The sequence below is a fragment of the Acanthisitta chloris genome, unplaced genomic scaffold (assembly GCF_000695815.1).
Source record: "Acanthisitta chloris isolate BGI_N310 unplaced genomic scaffold, ASM69581v1 scaffold3646, whole genome shotgun sequence".
Lineage (NCBI taxonomy): Eukaryota > Metazoa > Chordata > Aves > Passeriformes > Acanthisittidae > Acanthisitta > Acanthisitta chloris.
Window position 1 is genome coordinate 1,689 of NW_008678541.1, and position 15,008 is coordinate 16,696.

Below are 15,008 nucleotides of genomic sequence, written 5' to 3' on the forward strand. Positions count from 1 at the left end.
CAGAGTGAAACAGCTGAAGAGCTTTTTACCTTTGTTTTATTCACACATCCAGATAACCATTTTTCTTTGGAAATTGCAAAAGGTAAGACTGCCTTTTCACACCTTGCTTGTTATAATTGATCAAGAATCACTTTGATGTGTTCCATGCTACTTTAAATCACTGCTCTCCCCTTAGTGCTTTTCTTTGCCCACCTGTGAAGTAACAAGCCAGGGCACAAGAGGTCTGTGACCCAGATGTCAGTCCCCATTTCTTCTGCAGTACCAGTGACAGCAGCTAAGATATTGATACTGAGTCTTTTCATTATGTAAATATCACTTTCTTCTGAAATGCTGGTAAATAACAGACAATACTTGGGCATAGAAGACTGTAAACAGGTGCCTAAATTGGCCTGCAAAGCCTCAATATTTTGCATGAGATTGCTTTCACCACTGAAATTACATACCATGACACATGAAACTCCCAAATTTCAGTGCACAAAGCAGCACCATAAGAACATTATTTGAATTTGGGACTGTCTTATTCTTTTTCTAATGTGATTGTTCATAGCTTAGCACATCAGCACCCATTCCAAATGGCAACAAGAACAGTACTAATGAACCTGGGTCCTTGGGACAGTTTGATTAATTGTGCTCATGCCAGAACTTCCCAGGTTGTGGGGAGTGCACCTGTAATGTCTGTCCTTCCCTGCTGAGACATCAGGAAATGCAACTGTCATATTGTGCGTGAAGGTTTTTTTCAGGCACACTTCAGCCCTGTGCAAATACGTGGCTAGGCCAATGCTTTTGCCAGGGCTGTGCCCAGCTTGTCCAGCCCCTGTGTGATGGGGGTACAGCACGCACTGCACCTGCTCTAGGCTCCAGCAGAGAGAGGCAGTGGCAGACATAATTGCCCTTGGCAATCCCCTCCCCACATCTCCCTTGTCCTTGCAGCCCCTCTGCAGGAGGAAAGCCATCACCAGGAGGCTTTCCAAACTCGCCCCTTGATGGGAGCAAACAGCCTTGTCTGCCACTGCTCAGCAGCTTGCAAAGCTCAGTGAGCAAGAGCTTGATAAACATTCACAGGAAGAACATCTTTCTGCAAATGTGTTCCTGAGCTCCTTCTCAGCAGGGACGGAGAGGTGCCTTAAAAGTGGCAGGGCAGAAGAGGGGGCTCTTTGGCTACAAAAACCAGGGGAAAGAAGTTAGCTTGCTGTCTGATTTTTCCACAATTAGAGGAACTGGTTCATAAGTCAGAGGGATAGTTATGGGGTTTGTGGCACAACTTACAAGGAAAATGGATGGGAAGGAGCCAGAAGGGACAGTATTCATTAACTCTCCTCCAGCAGAAAGGGAGGAGGGGAATCAGTGGGCTTATTACCAGTGCTGCTGAAGAGACCAAGAGAGGGAAAGTGTTCTTTCTGAGCACTGGACTAATTGGTTCTTATTGCTGGTATCTCCACATGTATTTTATAATCATCTCATTAATGATGAAAGTACTATATGGGGTTTTCATTTTACATGTTTGGTAATGTTACAGTTTAAGTACCTGATGCCTTGGAAAACATTCCAGATTGACAATGATTAGTCATTAGGATTTCTTCCAGCAACCCATCTCCTCGCTTTAATTAAGAAAGATGATAATTAAACCATGTTTTAAGTAAGCTATATGACCACAAATTGGAAGACAATCCATTAAACAAAAATAGATGTAGGATGTTCAGCTTCCTTTTTATGCTCTGAATTGTTTTTCTCTAAAGTTCATGTTAACTTTAAAATACACACAGCTACAAAAATGCAAGGTGGTTTTGTTCATTTGGAAAGACTCAAGGGTTACAAGATGTTGGGCTGAGGCATGGCAGCATCAGTAACTAGCTAGATCATGGCTGCCTGCTCTTGATAAGCATGGTTCTTGCCTACAGATCCCATTGTCTGGGGCAGCCAGAGGTTGCTGTTGAGAAGCAAGGACTGTGTTGCAATACAGCACAAGTACAAATGACATGGTCCTTCCTGCAGACAGAAATTGACTTTCAAACCAATGTACTAGACCACGGTACTACAAACTCCACTGCTGGCATTTGGAAGTCCAGGTGCCACTGCATTTTTCCCTCCAGGCAGTCTACCAACAGACCTGACTACGAGAAGAGTAATGGGGGGCAGGCAGGAAGATCCCACCCTGGGTAAAGGGTGTGGGCCACTATGAAAACCCATCAGAAAACATTTAATAGAATGCCTACATTCAGAAAACATTTGCATATTCACTGAGAAGTAAAACATTTTCAGCAACAGGGCAGAGACAACATTGTCAATAAAAAGCCCAGTGTTTGTTCAGTCTTATGAGAAGTGGGAGAGTGATGTCTAGGGACAGTCCAGCTTCTGGAGGTCTTTGTGCAATGTGAGGGCAGTCCAGGTACTAACGTTAGGCTATAGACACTGGTAGTGGCCCAGGCACCTCCAGTGAGGCATTACCTCCTCAAACCAAACCACAGCTACCAGAGAAGTAACACTCCACTTCCAGCTAAGCTTGGTGGGACCAAAATAAACCAGAAACAAGCTGTTAAGTTCCTAAGACAACAGTAAAACCTGCAGGACGGAGCACTTACCATTTTCATGGCATTCTCATCAGTGATGTTAGTGTTGTAATTCCATGATGCAAGGGAGTTCTCATAGCTGATATCTTCTGCCCTCCTGTTAAACTCTTCTAAAAAGTCTCGGGCTTGTTGTGTGACATCCTGAGGGGTCACAATAGTGCTCAGACCACAGAGAAGCCAGAGGTGGACCAACATACTGATGTCCCAGCTGAGAACCTCCCAAAGAAATAGGTTTCGTCAGGTAAGCTTCTCTATTGGGCTCTCTCTCATAAGCCTTCAAGCATGGCCAGCGTGAAGAAGAAAGGCTGAATCCAAGTTGCTGGACCTTTTATAGGTTTTATTCATTATAGGAGACAAAGGAAAAAGTTTCATATAAAAAGCCAAATAAACAAAAGTCAATGATTAACTTAAGAAAAACATAATTACTCCTTCCATTTTATGGCCTTCTTATAAAAGGCTTTTACTTTTGGTTAATGTTTCCCAAATGTGCTGTCAATGATACAGCTGGTCACTTTATCTATAGTCTACCCATGTCTTTGGTAGCTCAGAATCTGTGAATCCTTTAACAGGTTGGCGATAAGCTGTAAAAATATTTAGAAACTTCATTGAAACACCAAGCCAAGAACCTTAACTCCCAGGTAGGAAGAAACTTCAGTTAGCTTGAGATAGAGTATCTAGTTGGGTGTTTAGGCCCATGCTATAAGGGTTTGCAAAGCTCAGGTGATTTGAAGAACACACCTCATTTTCAAAGCAGCTGGAGCTTATAAAACCAGATTTTTAAATGTGTTCACTGAACTATCAAAAAGCAGCAAGAGACTCCATGGGATCACAGCATCTTGCCTAGAGACCTAATCTGAACTATAAATCAACTGGATTTAAGTACTAAGGTGACTAAGACTACTAAAATGACTCCATCTTAATATCTAAATACCTTTGCTAATCTAGCTAGGAACCTAGCAGTTACTGCAAATCAATGGGAAAATCAATGCATGAATTAGCTCTGGAAATGCAGCTTGGGTTGAGTGTTATCGATCAGACAATGCCTTAGTACTTTTTAAATTAGCCTGTTTCTGCTCAGGACCACTTGGTTGGTTTTGTTTTGGGTCTTGTGGGGGAGTTCTTTGAGATGTAACTCTGCAGCCACAACCATGGAGTTGCTTTCCAATTCCCAGCAGAGCTTCTCCAAAACCACTATGAGTCTGCCTATATGGGAGCAGCAGCCCCTTCATTGCCAAATCCCAGCAAAGGAGCTCCAGCCCTCCCACTTGTGATAAGCTGAACACAGCATGACCTCAGCAAGGCCATCAGCAAGAGGTGTCCCCAGCAAGTACAGCCAGAAAGCAGGGACCTCGAGGAAGCTACAGTATCTTCTGATAACCATGTCCTGTGGACCAGGGACAAGTGAACTCTTGTCATCCATGTGCAAACCTCTAACAATCTTTTCTATTCAATGGAAAGTTAATAACATCCACTCCACTCTTCCCCAGAGGTCATGTTCCCTAAAGGCCATGTTACTCTTCGTGGTGCCATCCAGACTTGCCACACTTTGTGCTTCGTCCGCAATGGTGTCCACATCTGATCATAACTGAAACCTCTGCTCCTTGCTCCAACCTGCTGCTGCCACACGCCCATGCACAGCCCTGAAACACCAAGGGGTTGCCTGCAGGCCCCAGGGGCCTCCAAACAGTGGGATACTTGGGGAATATCTGGAGGGGAGAGAAGGGTGTCACCTCATTTCATATCTGCACCTACATTTAAGTGTGTGTTCAAACAGTGTAGTGAGCTGCAAATGTAACAGGTGCAGTTACACTGAATTATGCTGCAAATGTACAGCCTTATTTCTAAGTTCTTTTCTATTGCATACCTAAATGCAATACTTGATGTCATATATGAGGAGTAATATAATAATTACACTCCACCTTTCTTGCCATTGCATTTACAGAAGAGAAAAATCTGAGCTGTGAGATGAATTATAATGAACTTATGTTTTGAAAAACAGCATCACTGGGCTCCGCACACATCAAACTTTCATGGATGGATTTGTTCCCATTGAGCAGACACATGGCAGACCGTCGGACACATAGAATCATAGAACCTTAGAATATCCTGAGTTGGAAAGGATCCACAAGGATCATCAAAGTCCAACTCCTGGCCCTGCACAGGACAACTCCAGGAATCACACCATGTGCCTGGGAGCATCGTACAAGTGCTTCTTGAACTCGCAGGCTTGGTGCTATGATCACTTCCCTGGGGAGCCTGTTCCAGTACCCAACCACCCTCAGGGGTGATACAAACTTGTTTGTGTCAGCCTTACTACCATGGTAGGCTTTCTGCAGGATGGCTGGGCTCTGAGCTGGGAATGATTTATGTAGCCTGAGACAGTGATGGTCATCCATTCTCGGATGAGCTGGAGCATTTCTTGGGGTGGATCTCCATGCTGGGCCGGAAAGCTGGTGCGAGCATGGAGACAGCTTGTGCCATAGCAAAAAGGAAAGAGTAAACAGCTGAGAAAGGAAAGTAACTTGAGCCTTTTCAGGAAATTCAGACCTCCAGCAAGGCAATAGTTATTGGGTTTGGATGATAGAAGAAAAGCAACTGGGAGTTTAAACCTGGTCTCCATCAAATGCATTATTGTATGCGATGGCAGCCAGTCTGTTTGGCTCGGAGCAAAGCAACTAGGTCCATTACATTACTGCTTCCATTACAGTACAAAGGCTGTGTGTATCCTGACATGATAACACAGGCTCCTTCTCCTCCAGTGTGCCAGTCCTCCCCTCCAGCCCTCGGATCTGCCACGTGAGCTGTGGCTCCCAGCTCCTACCTGATACTCCCAGTCCTGTCCCCAGGGTGCGAGTTGTCTGACATCTGCTTAAATAGTGGCCCACCAATGCTCATCTGTGCCCTGGCTCTGTTAGAGCAGTTTTCTGCCTCATCACTCATGTTGTTGGCTGAGCTGTGCTATGAAACTAGGACTGCAATAACAGAGTATTGCATTTAGGGCATGCCTCAATAAGAAACATCTGTGCTGTGTATTGGGCACCACACACCCTTAAAATGGCTTAAAATACCATTATCAGGCCATTTTTTCCACACAGGAGAACTGTTTAAGCTCTCTGCTCCACTTTGTCATTCTGCCTATTGCATAAGAGTCAGACATCAGCAGTACTCAGTGAGCAGTTTGCAGAGAGGGGCTCTGAAGGGCTGTGGCTGCACAGTGCCAGGGATGTCTGGTCTGGAGCATCCCCAGAGAGGATGAGCTGGGACAGCTGCCCCACCACCAGTGCAGGGCTGTGTCTGCCCCACTCTCTGCCACTCCTCTGCTGTTTGCCAAAGAGCAGCTCACATCAGTTAAATACCTGGCAAATCCTTGCTCTGAGGACTCCTGTAAAGTGGCTTTGTGGAGAGAGCAGACAGCCCAGGGGTGGCTTCAGCCCCTTTGCACATCTCCCTGCAGAAGTGCTTGAACTGCGGCTGCTCTTCCCCAGCTGCACCTGGGAATCGCTGGGGGGCAATCCCCGATCCTCTCCCTCTTCCTCGCGCTTCAAACTGGGGGCTGGGCAAATAGCCCTTTTAATCCCCTGAGCAGCCTTTTTCCCACATGACTAACTCTTCTGCATGCGTGTCATCCGCCTTTTCTCGGATGAAAGCCCTCCCGCCAGTTCTGGGACTGAGGATCTGGCTCCGTGGCTCAGCAGGGGCTTTCCCCATGCTGGGAGCCCTCCGACAGGAGCAGGTTTCATGAGATCCTTGTGTCCAGTCTCTAGGTGCTGTGTGGCAGTGAGAAGGGCAGACATCTCTGCTCCTCTGCAGGAAGGCACAGCCTGTCCTGCTTGACATCTGAGACATCTGGGACCACCTCCCATGCAAAAGGAATGTACCAGCAGATAGTCTCAGCTGAGCATCAGCAGTTTGGGCTCAGCTGGTTCTTGCTCTGCAGAAATGAGACAGGGCAGATCAGTGGCTGGGCAGAATAACTCCCCATTGCCCCGCAGGAAAGGGGGGTAAGGGAAGGCCCTACTGTCCCACACTCAGGACTTCTATCTCAGAGAGGAAGAAGTGAGGGGAGGCTGCTGCCTGGCTAGCACACACCTACCTCCTGCAGCTGGCTTGACTGCACAGCCATATCCCAGGGACCTCCTGGAGCAGGGAGGAGTTTACACCCTACTTGTCCAAGACTGGGACCAGTGCCTTGGGCAGCTAATCTGTACCTTTCCATACCTCCTGTCCCAAGGCAAGCTGCTTTGCTGCCTGTTTTTGAGTCTGAAATAAATGCTGTAACCTCCACATAGCTTCTTTGCACTCCAAGGTTGCCACAAGCTGGTGGCTCTTTCTGAAGCCAAAGAGTGCTCAGCATCACCAAGCAGGGGAAGTGCCCTGTGGGCAGGGACAAGCCACAGATCTGAAGACAACATCAGGGGCTGTATACAGATGTGGTCAGTTGCCCAAAGCACCGGGAAGCCAAAGTGGTTTTGCAAGATTTAGGAGAAAGTTTTGAAGTTAGATGATTTCAGGAAGGCAGATAAATGCATGAACTAGCAGGTTAAATTAGAGTATCACAAAGTGTTGTTTTTGAAGGCTACAGTGAAAACCAAGACCATATGTTAAGAAGGTAGAGAAGAGGCAACCACTCAGGGACAAAGTATTCTGTGTTCCTTACACTTTGTCCATTACAAAACCCTACATTGCCCCACCAATGAAGGGAAAGGTATTGAACCTGTGAAACACATCTTTTCATCCAGGCAAACCATGTTTCTCATTTCTGTTTTACTAAGGTGGGAGTGAGTGGTCCCAGTTCATTTTACAGTGACCATGTGTTCACACATCAGCATATGCAAAGTGGTTTAGACACAGTATCATAAAGAACATTAGTCCAAAGTCTAAAATTCCTGTTGGTCCACAACTGATAAAAGTTACATACTGTAATTTGCAGCAATTAGAATTTAAATTATAGGAGAGAGACAGAAGCTGATATAATGCCAGAACACTCTTGCAGTTTCTCCACAAATAAACACTTTCCATTTAGCCATTGCTGTAGCTAATAAGATGCTTTGATAGCTTCAGATTGCCAGCTCTAAGGGAAAGGAAAATGGAAACACGGTAGGAAGGAAAAGGACAGACCAGCAAAATCAAACATTACTTTTTGATCTTAGGTATAATACAGTTCCTACTGAACCCTCTGACTTTACTCAGAACAAAGTTGAACCTGTGCTATAAAGGTGGAATTCCTCTGGACTACTGTAAACATCAATCCAGCCACAAAATATCCAGTTAAAATACAAATTTATTACGTTAAGTGCATCCACAGTGCTTAATGTAGTCACAAAACTGAACATACTGACACATTTGTGCTGGCAAGTGTGTTCCACTCATCACTGTCAATGTACTTTAGCTTTATGTGATTTGAAAACTAGCAGGTTCAGCCCATCAAATTAGGCGTATCTAACTGCAAATTTTTCATTAGCAATTGTCTGTCAGTGTAGGAAGCTGTGGTGTCACTCTGTGCACACATCCCTTCTTGCATGCCACATTAAAAGGAAACAAAACCCATGAGAGGCCAAAAGGAACTGCTCATCGAAAGCCAAGCACAGATTGCTCATTGCTAATGGATTGTGGACAGTTGGTCAATGTGTTTTCTATAAAAACTTGGTGCATTTAAAACAGCTCATTTCATGAGTCACAGGCTGCTGCACTGATGAACTGACCAAATTTCTAGAGCATCTGAGCCATGTTTTAAGACTATCTTGAATCAAGATAGCTTTCCTTAAAGCAAGTGGCAGAATAGTTCAAATAAGGACTTCAGCATCTGCCCACAGTTTGCAATATTCCCTAAATAAACATTAATAAATAAGGACTACTAATTTCACCAGTCTGTGGTCAACACAACTCTGAAGGGCACACACAGCAAATGCTTGTGCCACGACCAATGTGGTCCCTAATTTAAAGAGGGCACTGCAGAGTTCCCGACATTCTTCAGAACTCCAAACGTGTAGCTAATGACTGACAGCATAAACAACTTACTCATGCATGATTTGTGCTCATTCTAGCTTAGAAATCAATGCTTTCTCTCAAGTAAGCTGAACAGAACTGTAACGTCCTTTCTGAAATGCTGACTTGCTGGGATGTGGAGCTAGTGATAAACATTGCAGATTTTCTTCAAACAGAACTTCTCTGAGTTTATTGCTTCATTTAATTGAATTTTTCTTTCTCCCCTCTTTTCTCAAACACAGCTCTTGAAACAGTTCTGTATCAGGCACACCATGTACCTTTTTTCAAAATTCATCGGCACAGCACAAATGTAACTGAAAGCAGAACCAACTCATTGTTTCAGAAGTAGTTCACTGTATAGTGTGTATTGCTTGTTACTCACTTTCCTGTTTATTAGCAGGTGTTTGATTGCAGGTGGTTTAGAGAAAAAAAGGGTGAAAGTTACATAAAACACCTGGGCCAGATCCTCGAGGGATATAAATTGTCATCGCGCCATTTGCGGGCTCTGGAGGACAGGCTTTACCAAATCAAAGTGCTCTTTGTTTTCTAATATGATCCTGCTGCACAGATGAGAAAAGAGATTTATTTCTTCTGTAACATTGTGCCCTTGATTAACCTCATTTGTATTATCTATTTCAGTGAAACAGCTAATACCAACACTGACTTCAAAGTGTTGCTAAGTGTGGTATATGCCCATTCATGTATCATTTGCTCCTCTCAAGCTATTTTCTGTCAGCAGAGAGGCAAGCAAGATCTATGCTCTGGGTGAATCCCATATCATCATTAGCAGAAAATTACACCAAAGTGCTGTAAAGTAATTATGCAGCTAAAAGGTGAGCTGGGAGGAAGACAGTGATTAAATACTTATCACCAGAGTCAGCCCACTGCCTAATGTTTTCTTCAGAGGCTTTTGATCTATTTTCAAATTGCTGCCCAGTGCCAGGGGCTGAACCGAACCTTCGCTCAGGCCTTGAGAAGTATGCTCGGATATGCTTGGCCCTTTTCAGTTTCAAGTGAATTTTATTTTGGTATTGTATAGTACAATCCAGGATAACAGTAATTCTTAATTGGTAGCTCAAGGCTGCTCTTGCACCACTAAGCTGTTCTCACCAAAATCTTTCACAGGTTCTTGCAGAGGTGCTGCAGTTACAACAATCCATTGTGGTCACACTGAGCTGTGGCTATCTGTCATACAAAGAAAGTGAAAACTGTGAAGGTTTAGAAATGATGGGATCTGAATTACCTCAATAAAACTTTGCCTGAGTGAAAGACCTTGGAGCAACAACAGAGGAAGCAATAATAGCACTGTACTCTACATCTTCCCTCCAGCACTGGCAAGTTTCATCTTTGACATTCCTCTGAGAAATACATCTACATTTGTGGATGATAATTTTGAAGCACTGAGATATTATTACTAATAACCCACTTGACTAATTCTTTTCCAGAATGGAGCAGCAGACCCTCTGGGACACAGAGACACAGTCCTTGTCCAGAGGGACCCACCAGCAGGACATCAAAGACAACCGTGATAGATGAGACCAAGTGAAGCAAATGATCAGTGGGTTCCATAGTTTTATTTTACATTTAGTCTTCCTTTTTCCTGCCTCACTCAGCCCCAGGCTCCCCTGCTAAGCTTTCTACCTTCACCCTGCTGCTTTCCCTTCTCCTTCCCATTCCTCCCCCCCTGCTCATCCCATTCCCAAGACCCAGCACTGAGTCAAGTGGACACTGGAGGTGCTCAATACAGCCAAAACAGTGAAGGAATTGTACCTTGGGAAACAAGAAACCTTTGTACCCTTCAGGACACTGGATGGTCCTTTACAAGTACTCTGCTTGAATCTGTTCCTGTTGGTGAGGAGTCTGATGGCATAGCCCTAATAAGTAAATGAGTTTTATAATATTGCCTCTAAATGTGACAGGGGAAACAGGATGGTTCATGGCCAAATCCTGCCTCCAGTGATGTGGGCAGCTGTTTGGTGACTGCAGATATTGTATTTTGCTCCAATACACTTCCATTCTCTGTGTACACTTACCCACACATACAGCTCCTGTTTTCTGGGGCCCAGTTCTTCTGAAATCAGGCAGAATTTTAGCATGATTTAAATAGCAATGGGATTAGAGCACAGAAAGCACAGTCTGTATGTATGGCTGACTTCAAAGTAATCTACCAATGCAGTGCAGGGTCTGGCACCATTTGATGCCCTCAACTCCCAGCCAAATAGGAAACACAGGTCTGAATGGTCTCTGCTGACTTACCACTGCCTACACATTCTCATCTGGGCTGGATGCACCAAACCCAGCAGCTGGTGTTTCACACACTGAATCCTTATAAAAGCTATCCAGATTCCACATGAAGGTTCATCTGGTTGGCTCTGCCTAGGAAATCTACTCTAGTTTTATTATTAAAAAACATAAGGAAGATGTCAAGATTATGTAGTGACAGGACAAGGGGAATGGCTTCAATTTGAAAGAGAGTAGGTTTAGATTAGATGTTGGGAAAAATTTCTTTACTGTGAGGGTGGTGAGGCACCAGAACAGGTTGCCCAGAGAAGTTTTGGATGCCCCATCCCTGGAAGTGTTCAAGGCCAGGGTGGATGGATCTCTGAGTAACCTGGTCCAGTGGGAGGTGTCCTTGTCCATAGGAGAGGGGTTGGAACTAGATGATCTTTAAGGTCCCTTCCAACCCAGACTATTCTATAATTCTATGATTTAATGCAAGTTGGGCCACTAAACACAGATTGCACCTTTGGAAAATCTGCCCTTTGTTGCAACTTTTAATTTCAGAGCTTTGGAACTTCTAATTTCCAGGTCAGGTAATCTATGACTTTGGCAGTTAAGTGAAAAACAGTTTTAGTACCAGATCTTTGCTAGCCCCAAAGATATAGATGACCCAGCTGCTTTTTAACCAGGTCTTACAGAGGCTGTGAAAACTTGTTTTTTTGTTTCTTGATAAATGAAGACTTTCATGCACTGATCACTGCTCCATCCAAAGGCATAGTACATATCAGCAAACAGCAGTCATTTTACAGAGAAACTTTTGCATATGGCTTGAAAGCAAACCCATCAAGAATTGACAATGATAGATGGTCTCCCCAGTGACATTCAGGAATAATGCAGTTTCACATTTATATCCAGGAAAAAACAAGCAACGGACATACTTAAATAATCATTAAAAATTAAATGCCTGACACAAGGCAGGTTTCAACCCTGTTCTGCTGCACATCTTGTGGCAATCTTTTCTGGATATAATTTGAGGCCTTCTCATTTGCATTGCTCATGAACAAAAGCTTTGTAATGTGGAGGTTCAAGTGTATGTGTTATCAGCAAAAGGTTCTCTCGAGGGAAATTAAGTGAAAGGACATATTTCTTGTCTTCATGTTTGACATTCAGGAGCAGTGACGAGATAAGGTAGGCACAGGAGTCTTTCAGAAACCTCCAGATAGCAATGGCAGCATTTCACAAGGATGTGAACCGTTCATCATCTGCTGCAAAGACTCCATTAATGTGGCCTGCTTTTAAATCCAGCGCTTCACAAGGAATCCCATTTTCTACTGTTACTGTCACTTCAACTTTCTCTTCTAAATTTTCTCTCTCTGCTGAGTCTTTATTCTTTCTAAAAACAAGAAAGAAAAAATCATCTTATTCTGTTGACCTGCAGCACTCCACCATGATCCCACAGACAGAAAACTGCATGTTTAGTCAGAAGTTTGTTGTAGGCTATGTTCTGAAGGGATAATCTGGTGTACTTCTTTGCTGTTGTAAATACACCATTCATGGTGGGAGACCCATAGATAGGAAGCCCTGGTTGAGGGGTTGGAGCTCAGGATTTCTGATTCCAATCAGAAAACCTGGAATAAACATGCTGTAAGTATGTTTTATGTATTATGTCACCTTCTCATGCTGTAAAATGACTGGAGGGTACAGAAGGAAAAGCTGATGCAAACCAAAAATAGAACAAATCTCTAAATCTGTTTTGGATTTATGTCAGGAAGGACTGCACAAAACATCTAGACTGACACTGTAGTGTATGCTATAGATTTCATCCCATAATTTGTACAAATTAAAGCATACTTTTTAGAAACAGGTCAGCTTTAGACTACAGCCTCCAAATGTGGAGACTTGTATGCCCTCAAACACCATGATTATCTTCTCCAGAAGTTAGGTACTCTTAATGCTGCAAATCTGCAAGTTTTTTTTCTTCAAACTTCATTAATAACCACCTTCCTACCCAGTATTTTACACTTTTATTTTCTAGGTAAAGCAATTGCATGGTTTTCACTTTTCCAGGCTCCAGTTCTCACCAATGACATATTAAAATAGTTGCTGAATAAAATTAGCTAAATTTAAAAAAAAAACCCAACTAAAAAAGCTAAATTAAAATTATCGACATATACGACCATGAGAAGATAGAATACAGAAATATCAGTCAACATGTCATGATGTTCCTTTAATTCCAGGTTTATTCTGACCTTGAGAACTACTAGTTCATAGTTGAAAAACCTGCTGTACTTTACAGCCTGCAGCATCAGCTGTTTCAGAGGATAAGAAACTCAAAGGTCAGTTGCACTGCTTCTTTCTATTCTGCAAGATGTACTGTAACAATCTGACTCAGGACAATCATAAAAATCTGACTCAGTATAACTGCTAATAACAGAGATATTAACAATAATAAAATTTTATTGGCCTTTGGGAGATTCTTTGCATTACAGACATGCTAAAATAAACGTGGGGTGTAGTAGCAGGAGCCTCTGACCCCTGACTCCTGTATCTGCTCTTACTCTGATAAAAGGAATGTTCTTTAATACAAAACCATGGAGACAGAACATAAAAGTTACTAAGAAGGAAGTTGAAAAGAAATGAGAGGAGTAGAACATGTGTGGAACTCTTCCAGGGAAATTCAGAGAAGATAAAAACTTCTATGAATCCAAGGGGAGACTCAAAAAGTTAAGCGAAAACATTGTGGGTTACCCAATACATGAAGACCAAATCCAGCTCATGAAGCCTCACAGCTGCAAATTAGATGCTGTGAGAGTAATAGAAGGATAGACTGTATGCTTACTCTGGTTTCACTCTTCCCAAGGCAAACATTTATGACCTCTGCTGCAGATGGGATTTTGAAGGATAGGGATAGAATTCAGGTTAGTTCAGGAAAGAGAGTAGAGGATGGTCCTGCCCTGAGCATGTGGCAAATCTATTACTGTAGAGGGAAGTGTCCTATTGCTGCAATGACAGGAGAATAAACATAAGGCTGGGAGACAGTGTGTCTGATTCAGCTCACTGTAGAGACAAAGGCTACAGTCACATGGAGTTATTCAAGCTTCAGGCAGCTGTGCTTGCAATTTTACATGTTGTCAGTGATGCACAGTGAGACCTAATTAAGAAAATCTTTCAGTTCAAGAAATGAAACATGATTCTGACTCAATACTGAACTCCTCTATTGGCCAATCAGGCTTCCCTGACACTGAGCACAAGCAGCCTGAAGCACATGCTTTTGGGCTTATCTGAACCAAGGTATTTAACCAGTGCTTTAAAGGCCTTTAAAGACAAAACTCCAGATTTATGAGAAGTCAACACTATCCTTGTTGCCAGATTTCCATGACAGCTTACTAGGCAACAGAGCTCCCACTATGTAAACTCTGGACAGGTTTCCATGAAAACTCATTACTGGACATGCTGAAGTCTGTGACAACCTGGTCACTTCCTTCAATGCCTGAAAAAGACATCAACACTTTTTAAATTCTCTTCTCTAACGTCTGGCTCTGTTTCAAGAAGCCAAATAGCACCAGACCATCCCTTTTACCTCCCCAGTCTTTGCAACTGGAGATGGAAGAAATACATGCTTGATTCACTCTCTCTCTCATTCCCCTGCCTGCAGGAGCTATAGATGTGAAAGGAAGGTTAGAGTTCAGCCACAGATGAATCTGCTCAGAGGTAAGGTTATATGTAAAGGTAGAGTAGGGAAACAGAGGGAGAAGTGAATAGAAGCATAGTAACTAAAACAAGAGCATGAGCAGAGAGGGTGACAAGTGACCACAGGCAGGCAGCAACAAGCTATATTAATGGTAGTATGAGGATAAGAGCATATAGTTTACACCACATCAAGGGGAACTGCTCAAAGTCTGCTGAGTTATTTTGAAAATAGAGGGAGGAAAAACTATCTTCCAGCATGATATGAAGCAGAAATGGTTGTTTTAGCTAGAAGAAACATAGCTATTTAACACAGTTTATTTATATTACACTTACTTGAAATGTTCAAAGACCCCCTTTAAGTTAGGCACTATATAAACACCCAGAGCCATGGTAGTACACAGAGGGCAGGTATGGGCTTTGGGTAGCAACATTCAGTTTTACAGGACAGGTTGCCTATGTTCAGGGCATGAAATAACTCAGTCCATACAATGTGGTTGTGACAGGGCTTAAACTATTCACATATCCCAAGTACCTGCCCAAACTCTT

At 43.3% G+C, this 15,008-nt stretch overlaps 1 protein-coding gene across 1 annotated transcript in view; it reads right to left on the reverse strand.

Moving 5' to 3' along the window:
• Nucleotides 1-11,718: 11,718 nt before the first annotated feature.
• Nucleotides 11,719-15,008, reverse strand: part of TMEM27 (transmembrane protein 27) — a 20,900-nt gene continuing 17,610 nt past the window's right edge. The window contains exon 6 of the mRNA XM_009076908.1: nt 11,719-12,165. Within this exon, the coding sequence (XP_009075156.1) occupies nt 12,009-12,165 (157 nt within the window). The 3' untranslated portion in view covers nt 11,719-12,008. The remainder of the gene's footprint in view (nt 12,166-15,008) is intronic.